Source organism: Dryobates pubescens, chromosome 2 (assembly GCF_014839835.1).
Source record: "Dryobates pubescens isolate bDryPub1 chromosome 2, bDryPub1.pri, whole genome shotgun sequence".
Lineage (NCBI taxonomy): Eukaryota > Metazoa > Chordata > Aves > Piciformes > Picidae > Dryobates > Dryobates pubescens.
Window position 1 is genome coordinate 22654885 of NC_071613.1, and position 21333 is coordinate 22676217.

The 21333-nt window shown below is 42.7% G+C and overlaps 1 protein-coding gene across 1 annotated transcript in view; it reads right to left on the bottom strand.

Moving 5' to 3' along the window:
* ABCA12 (ATP binding cassette subfamily A member 12) overlaps nt 1-21333 on the bottom strand; it is a 102508-nt gene that overhangs the window by 47300 nt on the left and 33875 nt on the right. Inside the window, exons 9-18 of the mRNA XM_009900836.2 lie at nt 19980-20076; nt 15706-19851; nt 14959-15074; nt 14148-14254; nt 11669-11922; nt 11436-11548; nt 10818-10942; nt 2625-2798; nt 1577-1741; nt 435-636 (exon numbers count right to left, since the gene is read on the bottom strand). Coding sequence (XP_009899138.2) covers nt 435-636; nt 1577-1741; nt 2625-2798; nt 10818-10942; nt 11436-11548; nt 11669-11922; nt 14148-14254; nt 14959-15074; nt 15706-19851; nt 19980-20076 — 5499 coding nt within the window. The remainder of the gene's footprint in view (nt 1-434; nt 637-1576; nt 1742-2624; nt 2799-10817; nt 10943-11435; nt 11549-11668; nt 11923-14147; nt 14255-14958; nt 15075-15705; nt 19852-19979; nt 20077-21333) is intronic.

Here is a 21333-nt window from a genome sequence, read left to right on the forward strand (position 1 = left end):
CCTGATGAATGTGTCTTCACAAAAGCACCCCCAAGATCTCCTGTTGCTGAATTCAAGACGACAAGAATCTCTGTGTTTGAGCCAAGATTCTCTACTTGAAGGTTAAATGGAGTTTCGTGAACTCAGAGGAGCTAATCATGTCAGTGCAGCTGAAAAAAACTACACATCAAGAAAAAGCAGTGACCTGTCAGGCCCAAGACCAGATCATCAACAAATGGGAAACAGTGCAGTGCCAAGGATAGGCTGCTTTCCTTCTAATATTTATGGAAATAAACCACCAATAATCAGGGCAGTGCAGATCTTCAGCTGGCATAAATCATGAGCACTTACAGCCCTCCAGACACACACAGGGACACAGCTCAGCACTGAGTCTCTCTGGAAACAGTAGAGTTTGGCAGTGAAATGTTTTTGCCTGAAGGAAAAGCTACACTTACTGGAGTCTTGAGGAATTCCATATTTTGCCACCATCTTTTGGACATAGACATCCTCCATAGAAGAACTGTTGTTTACAGGGTCTCCAAAATCTGGAAGCAAGGACTCAAAAAACAGGGGTGTGATCTCCTGGTTGCAGAGGACTTTTGACATGGACTTAAATGTGCCATGTGTTATCCTAATGTTGTTTGGTTTAAATAATGCCTGCAGAAAAAAAAAAAAACAACAAAAGGATAATTTTGTCTCTATAAAATAAAATTAAATAATAAAACAAACTAAAATAAAACAAAATAAGAACTTTCCATGGAAATCATGCTTTTTGGCTAACCTCTGCTATGACAGAGGTGGTAAATTCAATTCCAGGTATGAGGTTCAATGTGGGACTAATAATATAATATAATATAATATAAGTATATGTGTATATATATATATGCATATATATATGTATATGTGTGTATATGTATGCACATAATATAATGTATATATAATATAATGTATGCACAGGAATTGCCTAGAATGTGTGCCTGTAGACACATACAGACCTGGGGTCACAAGACAGAATTCGTCCCCTACCCGCACACACTTCTGCAACGCACAGGCAAAGTGATTACCAGGAATGATTCCTGTGATCTATGCTGTCATTGACCATGGATCAGAGAGGGATTGGATCCAGTACTGGATGAAGATACTGGAAGTTCACTGCAGCTGTCAGAGCAGAATGGGTATGTACTGAACATTTTAGGCAGTCATGGGCCTTTGGGTGTGAACTGATGCAGTCTAAAGCTAGAGTGAATTTTTGCTGTTGACTTCGGTGGGTTTGGTTAGCTTTTAGTGGGCAGTTCTCCAAGCTAACATTTCCAGTACCCTGTAGTAAGTGTACTCTCGTTCAAGACTCCTCCCCTCCACTTTTGCTCCTAGTGTCCCTCCTGCTATCATGAGCACATGCTGGTCCCACTGCTCCAAATCAAAGCTCTCCCAGGTAGATAACCTATCTGTCTGAGGGAGCTTCTTCTCAGAACATTGCTGCTTTAAAAGAGAATCAGTAATCTATGATTTAATGCATCTTTGGCTTCTGGGTTAAGAAATTCCTTGGAAACTGTTCCAGTGGTGCTTTGCCTCCAAAGCAGATGCAAACTACACATACCTTAGTCAGTGGTACATTTCTAGACTGCCGGAGCTTTTTCAGTGAATGAATGACTTGTAGCAGTGGATCCACACCAGATTCAACCTGATGTCTGAAATACTTCATTTTTGTCAGAAGACCTAACATCTTATCCACGGGTTTCTGAAGTTCCTTAGGGAAAAACATCTACAAGAGGCAGGAAGGAAATCAATTATGATTAGCAGGAATCTGTGCCCACATGTGTTTACACACCCACATTGTGTTAACTCCAAGACAAAGACTGGGGGATTTTCAAAGCTGTTAGGAGGATTAGGGAGCAGGAGTCCCATGGGAAATGAATGGAGTTGGTATTCCTAAATCCCCAAGTGCTTTTGCAAACCACTCCCTGAATATTACCTATGCTGAACATTGCATGTTGCAAAACACTTCCTGTTGGGACAGGTTTATCAGAGGTATCGAAGCAGGAGCACTTTGCACAACACAGATGCCAAACACTACGAGTGGCTTCTGACCTGAGTAAAATTCATTTGCATTCTCATTTTAAAAACTTTTTTTTTTTCTCCCCCAGGATCACTTCTGTAGCATTTTCAAATCTGTATTCAATACACATTTCATGCTGTTTCCATAGTTGTGTGTGTGGGATATTTCTATAATTTAACAATTTGTCAGTGCCAACTAGATTAGGAAAATACATATTACAGGACATTTTTCCAGGGCCTCCCTTTCCTGGGAGTAAAAGAATTTAGCTTTGTTTTTGGGAAGCCTGTACTCAGCTGGGAATGTTCAAGAGGTTGTGACAGCATATAAATGGTACTAGCAGATAGGGAGGCATTTAGAGTAGGACCAATGCTTTTAAATGAGGTTTGCTGGTTTACACCAGCTGGGATCCTCATTTATATCCACACTGTCACAGCATGGATATGCAATAAAAATTACTGCACGAGCAAAGCCTGATCTTTGGCTTGTGTAAATCAGCATAGCTTCTGGCCACTGCAATGATATTTTATGACCTTTCAGCCACTACATGCAGCAGAGACTACAGAAAGCACTCTACAAATCCAGCACTAACCTTGTATAAGAAATTGTAAATGTCTATGTGTCGTAGCAGAGTGACCCCCAGGATGTAGGTCTCACGAGTCCTCTCTGAAAGAGAGAGATTGCAGAACTCCTCCACTGCTATTTGCAGCTGTGGGTCAGCAGGACGCATGCTACAAGACTCCAGCTGGAGAATCTGAGAAATGAGCTGTGTTTGCACAAAAGAAGAGATTTGTTAGGGGGTAGACTGCTTGCTCCAATATGCATGGATTAATCTTGACTTGCTGTTATTCTTTCTACAGTGTCATACTGCAGCCCTGAGAACCAGAAAATGTCTACCTGTTAGTCCTGCTCCAAGGGACAAATACTAAAGATTGTGTTTTACTGCCCATCTTGCACCGTAGTAAAAGTTTTTTGTGGCTTCAATTTCACACTGGCAGACGCATGTCAAGTTTGGGAAACAGCATGTTCTTTGGGGCTCAGTCCAGACAAAAATGGTTGGGAAGGGGAACAGCATCTGGAGCTCTGCTTGCACAGGAGGCTGAGGAAGTCAAGCTCATCTCTCATTATGGATGGCTATTTTTGGACATTGAGCACTCTCACAAATTGTCATTAGAAATGTATTTTACCATCTGGATAGCAACAACTTCTCAGTGCTGAGGACTCCACCAAGGACCCCACTCAGTTCTCATCAGTCTGATACAGTGAACTGTGCCCTCGCTATGGATTGGACTAACCACTCACCAAGCAGTGCATGGCTGCTTACCAGCTACTGGAGACAGCCAAAGAGACCATATGGTTCTTGGTCTCTGTGGCCGTTTGACGCTGTGCCTTTAAGGAAGGGGCACACTGGCTAAATGTTTGTAAAATATTTTGGTTTTCTAAACGAATTTCATTGGTAGGATTGTGGGAGGAGAGATTGGACCCAGGGGAGTTGGGAACTTTCTCTCAGTCTTCCTTCCTTCGCTGTCCCTTTCGGCTGGATCTGCTTCTGGGATTCTGGCCAACTAAGATAAGATACTAACTCCCTGTGCAAGGCCTTTATTCTTTTCCTGCCCTGTTAACTGTCCTCGTCTCTTCTTCTACCTCTTTTGGGGGAGAAGGGAGGTAGGGGGTTGAAGGGGGCACAGGGGGAAGCCCCCTCTGGGGGGGGTCTGGTTTCTGGTTGAGTTCATTTGCTGTATATTCCTGTATATATTGTAAAATACCTGTATTTGTTGTGTTACATAGAATCTGTTTCCTTGTAAAATATAATCTCATTTCTCCGACTGGGTTTAGCCGTGGTTTCTTTCTCAGTGGGGGAGGGAAAGCAAAGCCTTTCCTTTCGAACCACCACACACTTTTTTTATTGGCGCCCAACGTGGGGCCGGGCAATTAAGTAATTAAGTTGATTTATTGCTTGTCTCAGCCGGAGAAACGAAATGAAGGTGCTCTGGGTTTTAGAACGTTTATTCTTCTCGGTCTGTGGCATGTTGGTCTACCGGTACTGCATCGGGTTGATGTTAGACCAGATAGGTAAATATTTAATGCGTAAAATCTATTTGTGGTTTATGCATAGGATCCAGCTGTTGTATAAACACTGTTTGGGTTTTTTTCGGCTCACTAATTATGGCAATAGAACGTCTTCCACTTTGCCGATCGAGATAAGGGAGTTTAACACTTCAGGAGGTCAAAGAGTAACTTTAAGTGCTGGCTGGGATCTTAAGGTGATTTATTTGACAGGTGTAATCCTGCTGTTGCTGATAATTATTGTGTGTCTGCTGTGGGCTCTATATATAGAGAAAAAGGTTTCTCGACCATGTTTTGTGATTAAGCAAAAATCTAGGAAGCGTAGGCGTTCCTCTAAATCTGCCCCAGAGTCCTCGAGTGACGAGGAAGGGGCTGCGTCAGTTAGAAAAATAGCAAAACCTATTGGCAAAGCAGCCTTAAATGCTCCACTCTATGACTTTGGCAAGCAGCCAGGGGCGGCTCCCATTCCCAAGATGGCGACCGGTAGTGAGGCAAGGTCATTTCCGTCCGCCATGACAGGACCGGAAGGGGCCCCCACGGCGGCTGATTTAGATCAGGACCTGTCAGCTTCTATCAGGATGGCTGTAAATTCAAACACAGCTCCAGTTAAACAAGTAGCAGTCTTAAAGACCAGAGGTGGAAAGGCCAAAGCTGATCCAGGAGCTAGTGGAGCTAATGGAGGAGAAGAGCAGGAGACTGATCCTGGTGAGGGAACCTCTGCTAGGAAAGTGCCTGCTGAAGATGAGGAGAAGATTTGTCTTAGAGATATAGCTGAGTTATTGAGATCATCACAGGATGGAGATGCCGCTAAGACAGCAGCTGGCAGTGGCGCTTTTCAGCTTAAAGAGGTCCTTAGGAGAGTGACAGCAGGATTATGGGGACAAAACGTTCAGGAAGATGTGATAGATGAAGAGGAGGATGACCTGCAGAGCTGCTCGTCACCAAGGGAGGAGATTCGCAATGTCCGCAAAGATTACCTCAGAGCAGATAAGGAACCCATCCTATCTTGGCTTGCTAGGTGTTATGATACAGGTGCTCCAGCTCTAATAGTTGGAGACAAGTCAGCAGCCCAGCTAGGAACTCTCTCAAAGGATAATGGAATAGACAGACATCTAGCCAGGATTCTCGGTAAGGTTAATCTCTGGATACGCCTTTTAATGGCAGTTTCCCTGAGATACCCTTCCCGAGATGACCTTCCATGGAATCCTAAGCCCTGGACTACCATAGATGAGGGAATTAAGCGTCTGAAAGAGTTTGCCATTAGAGAGATACTCTATGGTGACCATCATACTCTGAATCCTGACGACATTCCTGTGGCAGCTGGTCTTGCTAAAAAGCTCATCAAACTTGCTCCTTCCAATTATGCAAACATTCTGGCAAGTAGAATTGTGGCAAGAAATTATGGTGGAGATCCTCCTACGGTTGGCCAATTCACTGATCAACTAAGACAACTGGATGATAGTATGACACGTGTTTCTTTGGTTTCAGCCATTAAAGCTCTGTCTAGTGAGATAAAGGATTGCATGAGAGAGCTGAAGGATGAAATCAAAGATTCCATATGCCAATTGGCACAAAGAGATAATTCCAATTCTTCCTCCAGGTGGGTGCAGGTTTCAGCTGTGAGGAATAGACATCCTCCAAGGAGGTCATTCCAAAACAGGCCAAACCAAAACAGACCACCAAGGCAATCACGTAGGACCATTTGGATAACTCTACGTGATCAGTTTGGTGAGAACATGAACAGGTGGGATGGTCAACCAACTTCTAATCTTTTCAGGAGACTGAGGGAACTGCAAAGTGGCAGAACCCGAGGTAGCAATACCAGAAGGGTAGCTGTTACTTCCACAGTTCCCCAGGACAACAATGACAGCTCCAACAGTGACTCCAGTTCTAACACTGCACAGTGTGCTCGTTGCACCTGTGGAAATGTTCCCCACAATTAGGGGTGCCCTGCCTCCCGCCAGGGGGAGGAGAGGGATAATGGAGATAACAGAATCTATTGGGATGTGTACATCCAGTGGCCTGGCACTTCACACTTTCGGAAGTACAGGGCCTTGGTTGACACAGGAGCTCAGTGCACCATATTGCCATCAAATTATCAGGGATCAGAGTCTATAACTATTCTGGGAGTCACTGGTGGATCTCAAGAGTTAAGTAAGGTAGAGGTTAATATAAGTTTAACTGGTAAGCAGTGGAAGAAGCATACAGTTGTGACCGGACCTGATGCACCTTGTATTTTGGGAATTGATTTTCTGAGAGAAGGGCGTTTCAAGGACCCTAAAGGTTACAAATGGGCTTTTGGAGTAGCTTCTGTAGAAATTGATGGACAAAAACTGAAGCTGTCTGCTAGACCTGAACTTTCTGATGAATCTGCAGTTGTGGGACAACACAAGATTCAGGACATTAAATTGCCGGTTGCTTCTCAGACTGTGCATCACAGACAATACAGAACCAACCGTGACTCTTTGTTGCCCATTCAGAATCTGATTCGTCAGTTGGAGAGTCAGAAAGTCATCAGCAAAACTCATTCACCTTTCAACAGTCCAGTGTGGCCTGTGCGAAAGCCGAATGGAGACTGGCGTCTGACAGTGGACTACCGAGCCCTGAATGAAGTAACTCCGCCTATGAGTGCAGCAGTACCAGACATGATGGAACTCCAGTATGAGCTGGAATCCAAAGAGGCCAAATGGTATGCTACCATAGACATTGCTAATGCCTTCTTCTCTATTCCCATAGCAGAGGAATGCAGGCCTCAGTTTGCTTTCACCTGGAGAGGAATCCAGTACACTTTCAACAGACTGCCAATGGGCTGGATCCACAGCTCCAGCATCTGTCATGCAGTAATCCATGATGCTCTGGAGGAAGGTGGTGCTCCAGAACACATCCAGTTCATCGATGATATCATCGTCTGGGGTAAAACTGCTGAGGAAGTCTTCGAGAAAGGCAACAAAATCATGGACATTCTCCTGAATGCAGGTTTTGCCATCAAGAGAGACAAGGTGAAAGGTCCTACCACAGAGATCCAGTTTCTGGGAGTGCAGTGGCAGGATGGACGCAGACACATTCCAGTGGATGTGGTAAACAGAGTCTCTACCATGGCAAATCCCACCAACAAGCAAGAAACTCTACGTTTCTTGGGGATAGTGGGATTTTGGAGACTACACATTCCTGGATACAGTCAGATTGTGAAACCTCTGTATGATGTGACTCGAAAGAGGAACAGTTTCCACTGGGGACCTGAACAACAAGCAGCCTTTGACCAGATAAAGCAAGTGGTACAAGCAGTGGGTCTGGGACCTGTCCGAGATGGTCCAGACATTAAGAACATTTTGTACACGGCTGCAGGTGACAATGGTCCAACCTGGTGCTTGTGGCAAAAAGCTCCAGGTGAGACACGTGGACGACCTCTTGGTTTCTGGAGTCGAGGTTACAGAGGTTCAGAGGCTAATTACACTCCAACAGAGAAAGAGATTCTAGCTGCCTATGAAGGAGTGAAAGCAGCTTCTGAAGTGATTGGAACTGAATCACAACTTCTTTTAGCTCCCAGATTGCCAGTTTTGAATTGGATGTTCAAAGGCAAAGGTTCCACACCACATCATGCCACAGATTCCACCTGGTCTAAGTGGATGGCCCTGATAACACAGAGAGCTCGAATGGGAAATCTTGAAAGACCTGGTCTGGTGGAGGTGATCTCAAGTTGGCCTGAAGATGCCAACTGTGCTAAACCTCCAGAGGAGAGAGTAACTCGTGCTGAGGAAGCTCCTCCTTACAATGACCTTTCTGATGATGAAAAGAAATATGCTTTGTTCACAGACGGTTCCTGTCGTCTCGTCGGGAACAAGCGAAGGTGGAAGTCTGCAGTGTGGAGTCCAATACGCCGAGTTGCAGAGGCGAAGGATGGAGAAGGAGAATCCAGTCAGTTTGCAGAGGTAAAAGCTGTCCAGCTAGCTCTCGACGTGGCTGAACGGGAGAGATGGCCAAAGCTTTATCTCTACACCGACTCATGGATGGTAGCCAATGCTCTATGGGGTTGGCTAAAGAACTGGAAGAAGAATGGTTGGCAGAGGAAAGGAAAACCCATCTGGGCAGCCGACCTGTGGCAAGACATTGCTGATCGAATCGAGAGAATTCCAGTGAAAGTGAGACACATTGATGCTCACATTCCCAAGAGCAAAGCTACTGAGGAACAGCAGCACAACCATCAGGCAGATCTAGCTGCAAGAGTTTCTCAAGTAGACAAGGACTCTGAACTTGATCTCGACTGGAAACACCGAGGTGAGATATTCTTAGCTCGGTGGGCTCACGATTCATCAGGACATCAAGGCAGAGATGCAACATACCAATGGGCTCGTGACAGATCCATAGACATTTCCATGGATGCTATCACACAAGTCATCCATGACTGTGACATTTGTGCTGCTATTAAGCAGGCAAAGCGAATTAAGCCCTTGTGGTATGGTGACAGATGGTCCAAGTACAGGTATGGTGAAGCTTGGCAGATTGACTACATCACTCTACCACGTTCTCGTTCTGGTAAGCAATACGTGCTTACTATGGTAGAGGCAAACACTGGATGGCTGGAAACTTATGCAGTTCCACATGCAACTGCACGCAACACCATTCTCGGTCTGGAGAGACAGATCCTGTGGAGACATGGAACTCCAGAGAGGATTGAGTCAGACAACGGAACTCACTTCAAGAACAACCTTGTAAAGAGCTGGGCAAAAGAGCACGGTATTGAGTGGATTTTCCATATTCCTTACTATGCACCAGCTGCAGGGAAGATTGAACGCTACAACGGTTTGTTGAAGACCACTCTCAAAGCCATGGGAGGTGGATCTTTGAAAAACTGGGAAAAGCATTTAGCACAAGCAACCTGGCTGGTGAATAGTAGAGGTTCAGTGAACCGAGCTGGACCGGCACATTCAGATTTGCTACGGAGAGTAGAAGGTGATAGAGTTCCTGTTGTTAGAGAAAAGAATCTGTTAGGTAAAACTGTTTGGGTATTTTCGCACTCAGGAGAGGCTAAACCTGTCCGAGGGGTGGTTTCAGCAGAAGGTCCGGGTCACACTTATTGGGTAATGCAAGAGAATGGTCAAATTCAGTGTATTCCACAAAGAAATTTAACTTTAGCTGAAAGAGTTTAATTTCAGACTGTTGTACAGCTACAACGCGCCCAAAGGAAGAATCCCTGAGGAATCTACCATGCACGAACCCTGAGAGCCCTGAGAGCCCTGAGTCAACTGAGAGTCCCTGTGTTCCTGTTTGCCTTTTCTTCACTTCGTCTGCGGAGAGACAAGCTGGTTTCCATTTTCTTATTTCTTGACTTTTTTGGACTTATGAATCATCTACATCTGAGTATAGCCGGAACGGACTATGAACTTTACTCACGAACTGTAAATATTGTTTCCGATTGGATGGACAGTGCGAACGACCAATGAAATTGTTTAGAAGGGGTGGATTGTGGCCGTTTGACGCTGTGCCTTTAAGGAAGGGGCACACTGGCTAAATGTTTGTAAAATATTTTGGTTTTCTAAACGAATTTCATTGGTAGGATTGTGGGAGGAGAGATTGGACCCAGGGGAGTTGGGAACTTTCTCTCAGTCTTCCTTCCTTCGCTGTCCCTTTCGGCTGGATCTGCTTCTGGGATTCTGGCCAACTAAGATAAGATACTAACTCCCTGTGCAAGGCCTTTATTCTTTTCCTGCCCTGTTAACTGTCCTCGTCTCTTCTTCTACCTCTTTTGGGGGAGAAGGGAGGTAGGGGGTTGAAGGGGGCACAGGGGGAAGCCCCCTCTGGGGGGGGTCTGGTTTCTGGTTGAGTTCATTTGCTGTATATTCCTGTATATATTGTAAAATACCTGTATTTGTTGTGTTACATAGAATCTGTTTCCTTGTAAAATATAATCTCATTTCTCCGACTGGGTTTAGCCGTGGTTTCTTTCTCAGTGGGGGAGGGAAAGCAAAGCCTTTCCTTTCGAACCACCACAGTCTCCAATGGCTGAAGTGACGTCAGTGACTGCTCTTACTGCATTTCTGATGGCTGCTTTGATCCACAGCATGATATACTGTTGTGGTAGTTTTAGGCTATGCCTTACAAAAATTTTTCACAGATCTTGAACAGAAATTAGTAAAATGTAAATAATTCACTATTGGGTGTAAAAGGGGAAACAATGATAGTTCTAAACAGTCCCATTGGAAAGATAACAGACTTAAGCTAGCACTTTCTCTCTCTTCTCACTTCCTCAGGCTGGGAGATACTAACTTGCTTCTGGTTGACCTTGGCTGCACTGCTTTGGTTGTGACTGGCATTAACTTCTCTGCTTCTGTCTCTCGTCCCTTTTGTGCAGGGGGATAAGTGGGAGGCAGGGAGGGAGAAGCTAGTAGCTTCCCCTGGTCCTTGGCCAGAGGGGTTCTTGTGCTGTTCATTAATTGTAAATACTGTGTATTTGTACATATTCACTGCATTCCATTGTAGACTGTAGTTTTGCTTGTAAATACAGCTTCCATTTGCTTCCAACTGAGCTGGTCTGGAAAACTTAATCTTGAGGGGGAATTTTCCACCCACCACAAAGGTCTACTCCTGTGGGTTCATCTGCCTCTCTGTTCTATCACACATTCAGTGATCTGCTTAGCTGCATTCACTAACATATTCTAGTTTTAGTGGTCTGAGAGGTAGAAAGCAACAAAATCTCTTGCCAGGAAGAGAGCAAACTTACCTGGCTGCTGTTTTCTGGGAGAGATGCTTCCAAAAGAGCATCGATACTGGCTATGGACATTCTTGTTGCTTTTTTCAGATCCTGTTTGAGCTGGTCCACATTTTTAAAGACACCTCCTAACTTTTCTACAAAGAACAACCAAACAACTGATGTAACAGCTTTCTTCAGACATACAACAATTTCAAGCACACAGAAACCTTAGATAAAATATGGCAGTGCGGTATCTCACTGCTGATAAGGGGGAAAAATCCCTACAAACAAACATAAACCCACAAACAACAAACAAAGAAAAAAAAACCCCAAACTTTTAAAATAGAGTCATATTTCCTAGGTTTTACAGTCTAATTTGTGAACTGAAGTTGACAGATCTAGGGATTGAAAAAGTTGCTCAAATACAAAGATTTGGGACTTTCACCACATTGGGCTGTAGAGAAAATAAAGGGTGGTCTAGAACATGCTCTGGAATTGCCCTAGATAAAGGATCCCAAGGACATGTCAATGGATATTTCATTAATAGAATTTCTTCCTGGCAGCTAAGCAAGTCTCGGAACTTCCAGAAAAAAATATGGTACCAGTGCTGATGTTTACCAACATTGTGAAGCAAATATAGAGAACTACCTTTCTTGTTAGAATCTGTTAAATTCTCAGTCATGTTCAACATGGAATTCAAAGCAGTGACATATTGAGGAATCTCTTGAAAGAAAGCAATTTCTGGTACATTTTCATGAAACCTAAATTGAAAAAAAACAGAACCACCAGCAAAATTAGGAATATGAAAAGAAAGAAAGGAGACATCTAATCTTTTCATAAATAGAATACTAAAGCAGTCTAACTCAGAAGGAGAGCCTCACCATTTCATTTGTGTCTGGATGTTTGTGGCATTCCCAATCAGTACAGTTTGAAGCTCTTGGGAGATTCTTCTATGATTCAGTACATTGGTCACAACTTGATTACTCACTTCAATAGCATGGAGGAGCTGCTCATGAGACTGACTTTGTTCACACAGTTCTCCAAAGCTAACATCAGGGAGATGGCAAATATGCTGTATTGACTTAAAGCTCTCATAGTCACAAAGAAGCGCTGTCAGATCCCGAAGATGAGAGATCTTCAAAGGAAACAATTAGATGACAGAATTATAAAAGACAAGTTTTGAAGAATCTAGCTGTCCCTTTCTGTTCTTCTTTAGGATTAAAATACATACATACATACACATATATATATATTTGTGTGTGTGTATATGAATGTGTGTGTGTATTCTTATTCAATAGAACACAACAATCATCTCCTCATAAGCCCTACGAGGAGAGGCTGAGGGAGCTGGGGTTGCTTAGCCTGGAGAAGAGGAGACTCAGGGGTGACCTTATTACTCTCTACAACTACCTGAAGGGAGGTTGTAGACAGACGGATGTTGGTCTCTTCTCCCAGGCAAGCAGTACCAGAACAAGAGGACACAGTCTCAGGCTGCACCAGGGGAGGTTCAGGCTGGATGTTAGAAAAAAGTTCTATACAGAAAGAGTGATTGCCCATTGGAATGGGCTGCCTGGGGAGGTGGTGGAGTCGCCATCACTGGAGGTTTTCAGAAGACTTGACGGGGTGCTTGGTGCCGTGGGTTAGTTGTTTGGGCGGTGTTGGATTGGTTGATGGGTTGGATGCGATGATCTTGAAGGTCTCTTCCAACCTGGTTTATTCTATGTATTCTATGTATTCTATGTATTCATTCAAATCTATGTGAGTTTGTAGCAGTTCTGGCTACATGACATTGCACAGGATCTCATAAATCTTGCCAGCCTTAACATATCATTTCCTTTGCCCAACAAGCTTACACAGCATTACTCCATTTGGATGTACTCATTGACTAATTAATCCTCCCAGAGGCCAAGTAAATCTAGCATGTGCAACAGGTTTAGCCTTTCAGATACCACCTGGTCATCTCTACTACAGCATACGAAACAGAGTTGGCTAGAAGTCAGGATTTCCACATCTGCCAGCTTGTGTAATATTACAGTCCTTTGCCCACTCTTCTATTATGGGATTTCCTCTTGTCTGACATGATGAATGGAATGGAATGGAATGGAATGGAATGGAATGGAATAGAATAGAATAGAATAGAATAGAATAGAATAGAATAGAATTAACCAGGTTGGAAAAGACCTTTGGGATCATCGAGTCCAACGTATCATCCAACACTATCTAATCAACTAAACCATGGCACCAAGCACCCCATTCGGTCTCTTCCTAAACACCTCCAGTGATGGTGACTCCACCACCTCCCCGGGCAACCCATTCCAATGGCCAATCACCCTTTCTATGAAGAACTTCTTCCTAACATCCAATCTAAACCTCCCCTGGTGCAGCTTGAGACTGTGTCCTTTTATTCTGGTGCTGGCCACCAGGCAGAAGAAACCTGGCAAGAACTATTATCTGGTTTGTGCCTCTAAGTACCAGGCTCATTGTATTGTTGTTACAGATACACCAGGCAGCAACAGTATTTCATAGTTACCTTTTCCAAAAGTCTTCTAAAATTCTGTTTCTTATATGGAAAAACAGAGAGCATTCATGCTTTCAGTGCTATCATGTATCTATGGTGTAAGAAGTATTTTGTCCAAACCAGGCATTGTCAAATCCAAAGTTGGTGAGGGAAATCCATGAATGGGTGTTGCTTAGGTGCTTAACCTCAGAAACTATTCCATTGTTAAGAGATGTCTAGAGCTAAGGGAGCTTGTGGGGACTTGGACTCCACCCATTCTGGTGTCAGTATAGCTCCTTAGGCACAGTGGTAGCTAAGTTAGTAATGCTTGTAACTGCCAACTGAGTATGCACAACTCCACTGATTTTCAGCAGGGCAGAAGTATCTAACTGCTTTTTGTGCCTTTGAGCACTCCTCCCTATGTACTTCTTAAAGGAAGCTGAGGCATCCCAGAATGATCTCAGCTCTGCAAGGTGCTTTGCAAAGTCTCAATGTACTGAACTTCAAAAGTTCTTGTGCACCGATCTGTATGGAATATGGTGCCACTGGCAACCTATGCAGTGCTCAACATTTTGGGATGGCTTATAGAAAACAAAAGCCTGGGTGGATAGAGTCACCTCTACCTACTCAGAAAAATGGATGTACCCTGGTTGGGGATTCATATAAGAACAATTTCCTCAGACCAGTTTAATGGTGATCTTTAAATTAAGGCAGCAGGCAGAAAACAGAGTTTCAATCCCAGTTTTTCTCAGCTGTTCTTTTAAGAAACATTTTTTTTCCATATACTGTTTTTAAAAACTTCTATTGCACATTCATGTATCTCTGCAGGATGTCCTTCAAGTCAGCATTTTAAGCAGACTCACTTTTAGCTTCAGGAGCTCTGGTATGGATGAATGTTTCTCAGAGGTATTATTTTGCATAAAAGAGTTCTTTTTCAGATGAGCTTGCTTCAAAAGCAGTGTGATGTTTTCTGTGCAAGGAAGAAAACAGAAGTTACTTGAGACAGAAACATCAGACTTGCAGAAACTTCACAGACAGACATATCAGTACATTTTATTCTGAGACTTGCTGAGTATTGCTGTTTTCCACCATAATCACATGTCTCAGGAACTCTGAAATCATGGAGCAAGACATAGGTTGTAATCTGGATTATAATGGATCCAGTCTGAGTAGGTGCTCTGGTCCTAAAGAAATCCATCCCACACTGGTAGCAGGATTTTTGTCAGTGTCCTTCAGAGTACAGACATTATCTCTATTCTGTGAGCAGATAAACCTCACAGGTTTTACAATAAGCTCAGGTGATGAGTATCTATGTGAAATGCCATGTTAACTCTCAAAAATAACAGCTGTTATCTTATGGGTACACGAAGTGGGAAAGGGAATATAGTTTTCTATTTGTAAGATTTCTTTATCTGAGTGTCAGCAACCTGTCATCACACAGCAAAGAGCAGATGAGCCTTTTGGATAGAGTTGGATGGAAAACTTGTATCAGCAATGTGACATAACTCAAACAAAAAAGGAGTCCGTCTTCCCCAGGTCTCACAGCTCCAATTAATTGCCAGCAGATAAAACCATGCAGCACCATTCCTTCCCGTCATTAAACAAAACTCTTTGAAAAGCCAGGCACAATATATTCCAGCTGAGGTCCCACAACATTAATGAAATCATGATTACCTGTCAATTTGCCGTCTTCATCTCTGGTGGCATTTATTAAACACATCAGGTAAGGGTGATAGCTGTTATTCACTGTCACCTGCAAGATGGTGTTTTCAAACTCTAAAAACAAAAATCTGAAAAATAAAATAGGATTTTAAATCAGATTCTCTTTCATAAACAAGCAATATTAGTGAGCAACCTGCCAGATGCATAGATGCTGCTCCTTGGTGATGCAAATAAGAATTCCTGAGCCATTTGTCTCCCACAATATCTCCTATGCAGGTACTCTCCCAATTTTATTTCATCAGTTCTATTTTGCTGTTATTTCCCAAAGCTCTCATTCACTCTCAAACCATATGTATAAGAAAATACAGCTGAAAAGTTAACTCTAGATGGAAAGCCATGAAGAGGAGAGACTGAGAATCAGAATTAGGGAGCCATATCAACAAGAAAGGGCTTCTGAAGAATTTACTACTGGTGGTGAGCATCCTGCAAGATTCTGCTTCTACCACGAACTGATACATGCCAACACAGAACATTTTTGCAAGTCCCACTTTTAACTACATCACAGGACCACATATTCAGTTCAAGGAGAAATTTTCTCTTCTTCACTTTAACCTACATCAACCCCAGTGTCCTAAATTTTGGTGATTTCAGGCTTATATTGCTCCACTGAATGAAAATAAGATACTTCACATGCTGGGATGAGAATGGTGGTCACTACCCATAAATGCAATTACAATACCCCCAAAAATGTAAACTCACCGTGTGATTAAACTGGTTGGTGACAGACTTTGGTCACTCTGAGCCCAAGGTAGGGTCTTGTTGTACAGGGTTTCTGTCATGGCAATGAAGTGATGGGTGACAACATCAATCACACTATCAAAACTAGTCTTGCTGGAGAGTAAAGACAAGCCAGAACTTATCTTGAATTCATTTAGCAGTTCAGAGAAGTTCAGTCTCTTGAGAATGTAGAGACTGCCTTCTACTATGTCTGCAGCTGACAAACCGTTGGCAGAGTTGTTTGCCACTGCTTCCAACAACTTTGCAAAGGCAGCTGCTTCAGTTAGATCCCTTTTGGTGTTTAGGAAACTGTCAATCACATCCCAGATGCCTGAGTAATACCTCCATGTGGTGAGGTTGAAGGCACTTTGGAGACTCTGCAGTAGGTTGTTCATGTTGACCTCATCCTGTGCTACACTAAAGAGTGTGGACATGTTATTCCAGACTGCTAAGCCATCAGAGAAGTTTAGGGAGTTCAGTACTTCTTCATTCACCGTGAGAGGAATAACCAGGTTCAAAAGCTGAGACAGAAGCAGATCATCCGCATCTGGGACTGGGACCGGGCAGGAGGCGTTACTCTGCAGCAGCCCCTCTGTGACAGCAGTCAGAGCTCTCATCTGCTCCTCCACCCAAGAGTTTTCCAGCTCAGACACAAGGTTTAATTTGGAAAGGAAACTCAGAGAAAACTGCAGAGCCTGGACAGTGCAAGACAGCTCCCTGGAAAAGTGTTCACTGCCGTTCTTGTAGAGAGCAGCAAACTCTGGAGACAGTTTCAGGTTTGTTATTGCAAGCTGGAACATTTCTGTAAAGGTGTCATTGTGCATTGTTCCATCCTCCATGCCCACAGAATCAAAGAGAGGTTTGCAGGGGCTGCCTGCCAAGGACTCACTCAGAGTGGCATTTTCAAACAGCATCTCAAGTGTGACACGGAGCACATCCCGAGCAGAGCAGTTCTGGATTGCTCCATAACCATTGTAGATCTTCTGAAGGAAAGGACTTAAGGCCACATGCAAGAACTCCCAAATCTTCACCCCTATCAAAGGATTGTCCCGTAAGGAAGACTGGATAAACTCCTTCTGCAGCAGAAAATGTGAGAAATTATAGACAATGTCCATTTTTTCTTCAAACGTTTTGTTTAAGTTGGTGTCATGCAGCACTTTCATTCCTGCTCTCCATATTTCACTCAGTCTCTGCAAATAGTTACTGTAAGAACCAAATAACAGGCTGCTAGTTTCAAGCTCACTGATATTATACCTTCTCTGCAATTCTTTTAAAATTAAGATACCCCTTTGCACAGCCTGCAAGTATATGGACATGTTGGTTCCTCTGGAATCTTCTTCACCATACAGCTCAAACATGGAGGATACAAAGTCTATTACTTCTTTCAGTTCCTTGCTGAAAGGAAGGCTGGAGTCATTTTTTATGGTTCTGAACTGATTTTGCAGTATGTCTAGAAGTGACTGGAAAGTCAGACTGTCTGTAATATTCCAGTTTATGGACTGAAATACTTCAGCAATATGCCAAAAAGCAAGAAGTTCATTGCTCTGCCTAAGCTGAGGGGAATTCTGGAGTTTTTGCATTAGCTTAGCCAAGGAAGAGATCAGTAGATAATGATCACTGGTATTCACCTCTGCCATAGCAGCAAGAAGCTGATCAAGGGACAAAAGGTGTTCTGCAAAATTTTCAGAAGTCACAGGGGTCAACAAGAAGTCAGGAAATAATGATGACAATTCTTCGTTGGTGCTGAGATAATTCTCAATATTTTCAAGCGAGACTGAATCAAGTGCAATCATTTTGATAGCCTCCCATGCTTTCTCTGTATTAAAATGAGCCCTGTTTAACACTGTCTGATTCCAAATCACTGCAGCCATGGTTAGAATATCTTGATTTTCTTCTCTGTAGGGACTAGCATAGAACAATCTTTCACCTCCAGCTTCATAGAGTGAGAGTATTTCTTGAAGTAGCCTTTCCACGTCCAGTGTGCTGTTTGTGGCAGAACTCGAATTGAAAAAGAGCTTTAAGGAATTATACAAATAATTCAGATCTGAGGATTTAATTCCTCTACTAGAATTATGAAAGATCTGATGTACTACTGTCTTTCCAGGAGCTACTCCAAAGTCCACAAGAATTAGGGCTTTCTTCATCATTTCCAAGAGTTTCACATATTCACCCACTTCTGTTAGGTTCCATTTAGTGGTCAAAATGTTGCCAGTGGCATGCCACAGCCGTGAGAAATGTGCCCAGTCCAACTGCTTGGAAACCTTTCTGCCTTCTTGTATCAGTTCATATATACTGTTGTTCCCAATGGGAAGAGTTGGTAGCAGAGGCAAAAGCACAGGAAGCCTGTGCCAGTCTGCCAAGCTGTCAGAGAAATGTAGGGAGTTCAGTACTTCTTCATTCACCATGAAAGGAATAACCAGGTTCAAAAGCTGAGATGGAAGCAGATCATCCGCATCTGGGACTGGGACCGGGCAGGAGGCGTTACTCTGCAGCAGCCCCTCTGTGACAGCAGTCAGAGCTCTCATCTGCTCCTCCACCCAAGAGTTTTCCAGCTCAGACACAAGGTTTAATTTGGAAAGGAAACTCAGAGAAAACTGCAGAGCCTGGACAGTGCAAGACAGCTCCCTGGAAAAGTGTTCACTGCCGTTCTTGTAGAGAGCAGCAAACTCTGGAGACAGTTTCAGGTTTGTTACTGCAAGCTGGAACATTTCTGTAAAGGTGTCATTGTGCATTGTTCCATCCTCCATGCCCACAGAATCAAAGAGAGGTTTGCAGGGGCTGCCTGCCAAGGACTCACTCAGAGTGGCATTTTCAAACAGCATCTCAAGTGTGACACGGAGAACATCCTGAGCAGAGCAGTTCTGGATTGCTCCATAACCATTGTAGATCTTCTGAAGGAAAGGACTTAAGGCCATATGCAAGAACTGCCAAATCTTTGCCTCTATCAAAGTATTGTCCTGTAAGGAAGACTGGTTGAACTCCTGCAGCAGAAGGTGTGTTAAGTTAAAGATTGGACTAATTATTTCTTCACTGGCACTTACATAATGAAGGATTTTCATTCCCGTCTTGAGAAATTCAGAGACGCTTTCAATGGTTTTATTGTCAAAATTAAAGAAAAGATCTATAGATTTTAATTTACTGACATTATAATTCAGCTGTAAGTCTTTTAATATGTGCAAGGTCTTTTGTATGGCTTGAATGGCTAGTGAGATATTGGCTGCTTCAGAGTTTCCCCCAAACTCCTTAAACACGGCTGTTGTAAGTTCTGACAGTTGATCCAATTGTGCACTAAAAATACTACTTGAATTATTATTCAGCTTTTGTAAATGGCTGTTTAATACCTCTAAAAACTGCCCATAGGCTATGATGCCTGTGTTATTCCACTTCATTGACCTCAGTTTTTCCCCAAGGCGCCAATAGATGTTCAACTTATCCCACCAGGATTCACCCATGGAGCTTTCTACCTTCTGCATCAGTTCAAACACAGGCTTCAGTAGGTACTGATAACCTATACTGGTGTCTGTCATTATGAAAAATATCTTCTGGAGAGCCAGGAGCTGGTCTGGAAAGTTTCTGTAGGACACAGGCTTAAGCAGATAATCAGAAAGCAAAGAAGGTATTTCTTCCATTCCATTTAAATGCTCTCTGATGTCTTCCAGAAATGATGGCATGCTCTTGGAGAGCAACATTTTGAGAGCATCCTCAGTTTGAGTTGTACTAAAATTGGAATTATTAAACAGAACTGGATTCCAAATCATTGTAGCTAATTTTAAAGCACTCTGAATTTCTTTCCACTGGGTCATTATATTGAAAATGGAAGTACCATTAAAGTCACTCTGTAATTGCAGTGATGTGAAGTTATAGATTTCATCAATTATTTCCTTATTATATGGTTCCTTTAATTTATAATCATGATGTGGATTCATTCCCAGTTCAAGAATTGCATACAATTTCTGTAATGTTTCATTCTTCAAATTTTTGAATAGATTTAAGCTTTTTAATTCACTTCTATTCATTTTTTTCTCAAAGCCTTTTAAACGATGTAGAGAGTTTTGTATGGCTTCTAAATCATCTGAATTAATGGACCTCTTGGAGACTTTTCCACCAATCTCTGCTGACTTTATTCTTCTGGAGGGGAAAAAAAGAGCATTTTAGTGAATATGAAATCAATGCAAGTGGAAATGTAAAGTGATTTAGAGCAAAGATCATAGATTTGAATTATAATGTTAGCAATACCCCTTTAGCTAATGTCTTACCTCAGAACTTCCTCCAATTCAGATACTAAAGTCCAATTGTCTTTCCAGTTAACAAAGAGATTGCAAATGTATCTTGTCACCACATTTGTTTCTTTATCTACAATAAATATGTAAAGAGAATATTAGTAAAGCTCACATAAATTTGGAAATCTGGAAATCTGTTAGGGATAATGTGTGTAGGAAGTTAGGCACCTGTGAAAACACACAAGATGTTGGACAGAAATTTGACTGATTTGATGGAGATTGTGGAAGTTGAGCAGAAAATGGATGGCATTTATCAATCTGCCTCTTGTAGCATTTAGATGCTGGACCTTTCCCTTGCACATTCATATAACCTTGGTCAGAGGTAGATGTCAAGGACTCTTTGTGGTCGTTTGAGGCTGTGCCTTTAAGAACAAACACTGCTGGAACACACTGGCTAATGTTTTTGGTACTAGAACCAAAACATTCTGATATTCTAAACGAATTTCATTGGTTGATAAACAAAAATTCAGCTTTAGATTGTGAAGCGGTTGGAAAATTTTTTCCTCAGTTCAGTTGGGTTTGGGAGTTGGGGGAGTTTGGTGTTTCAGCCTGTTCTCCCTGCCTGCTTCTTCTGCGAACTGCTGGACTTGGCCTTCAGATAAGCAAACACTAATCCTGCATGGGCTTTTGAAGCTTGCTAACAACTCTTTTCCTTAGTAACTTGCCTTTCTCTCTCTCTAACCCCTTTTTGGGGAAAAAGGGAGGTAAGGGGGGGAGAGAGGGGGTTCCAAAGAGGGGATCCCTCCCTGAGGGAGGGATTTTTGTTGTGTTATTTGTCTTTGCTGTGTATTTCTGTGTATATATTGTAAATACCTGTATATATTGTGTTATATATAACCTGCTTTCCATATATGCTTGTAAATATATAGCTTTTGCTCTTCGACTGAGTTAGCTGTGGTTTCCTACTCTGTGGAGGAGGGAGAGCTAAGCCCTCTCTCAACCTACCACATTTATTGGCTGCCCAACTCGGGGCTTGGTGACAAATTAGTTTGATTTATTGCTTGCTTGAGTCGAATGAGCAAACATGAAGGTGTTTTGGCTTTTTGAGCGTCTGCTCTTCTCGGTCTTCAGTGTATTGATCTACAAGTATTGCCTGGGTATGATTATCGATAAGATAGGTAAATATATAATCAAAAATTATATTTGTGGTTTAAGTACAAGATTCGGCTTCTGTATGATCAGTGCCTGGAATTCTTTTATGTTAAAAAGTACAGGAATGTTACATCTAGCACACTCCCTATTGAGATAAAAGAGTTTAAGATTCCCCTCGGTGAAAGGGTAATTTTAAGTGATGGCTGGGATCCAAAGCTGATTTTCTTGATGTGTGTAG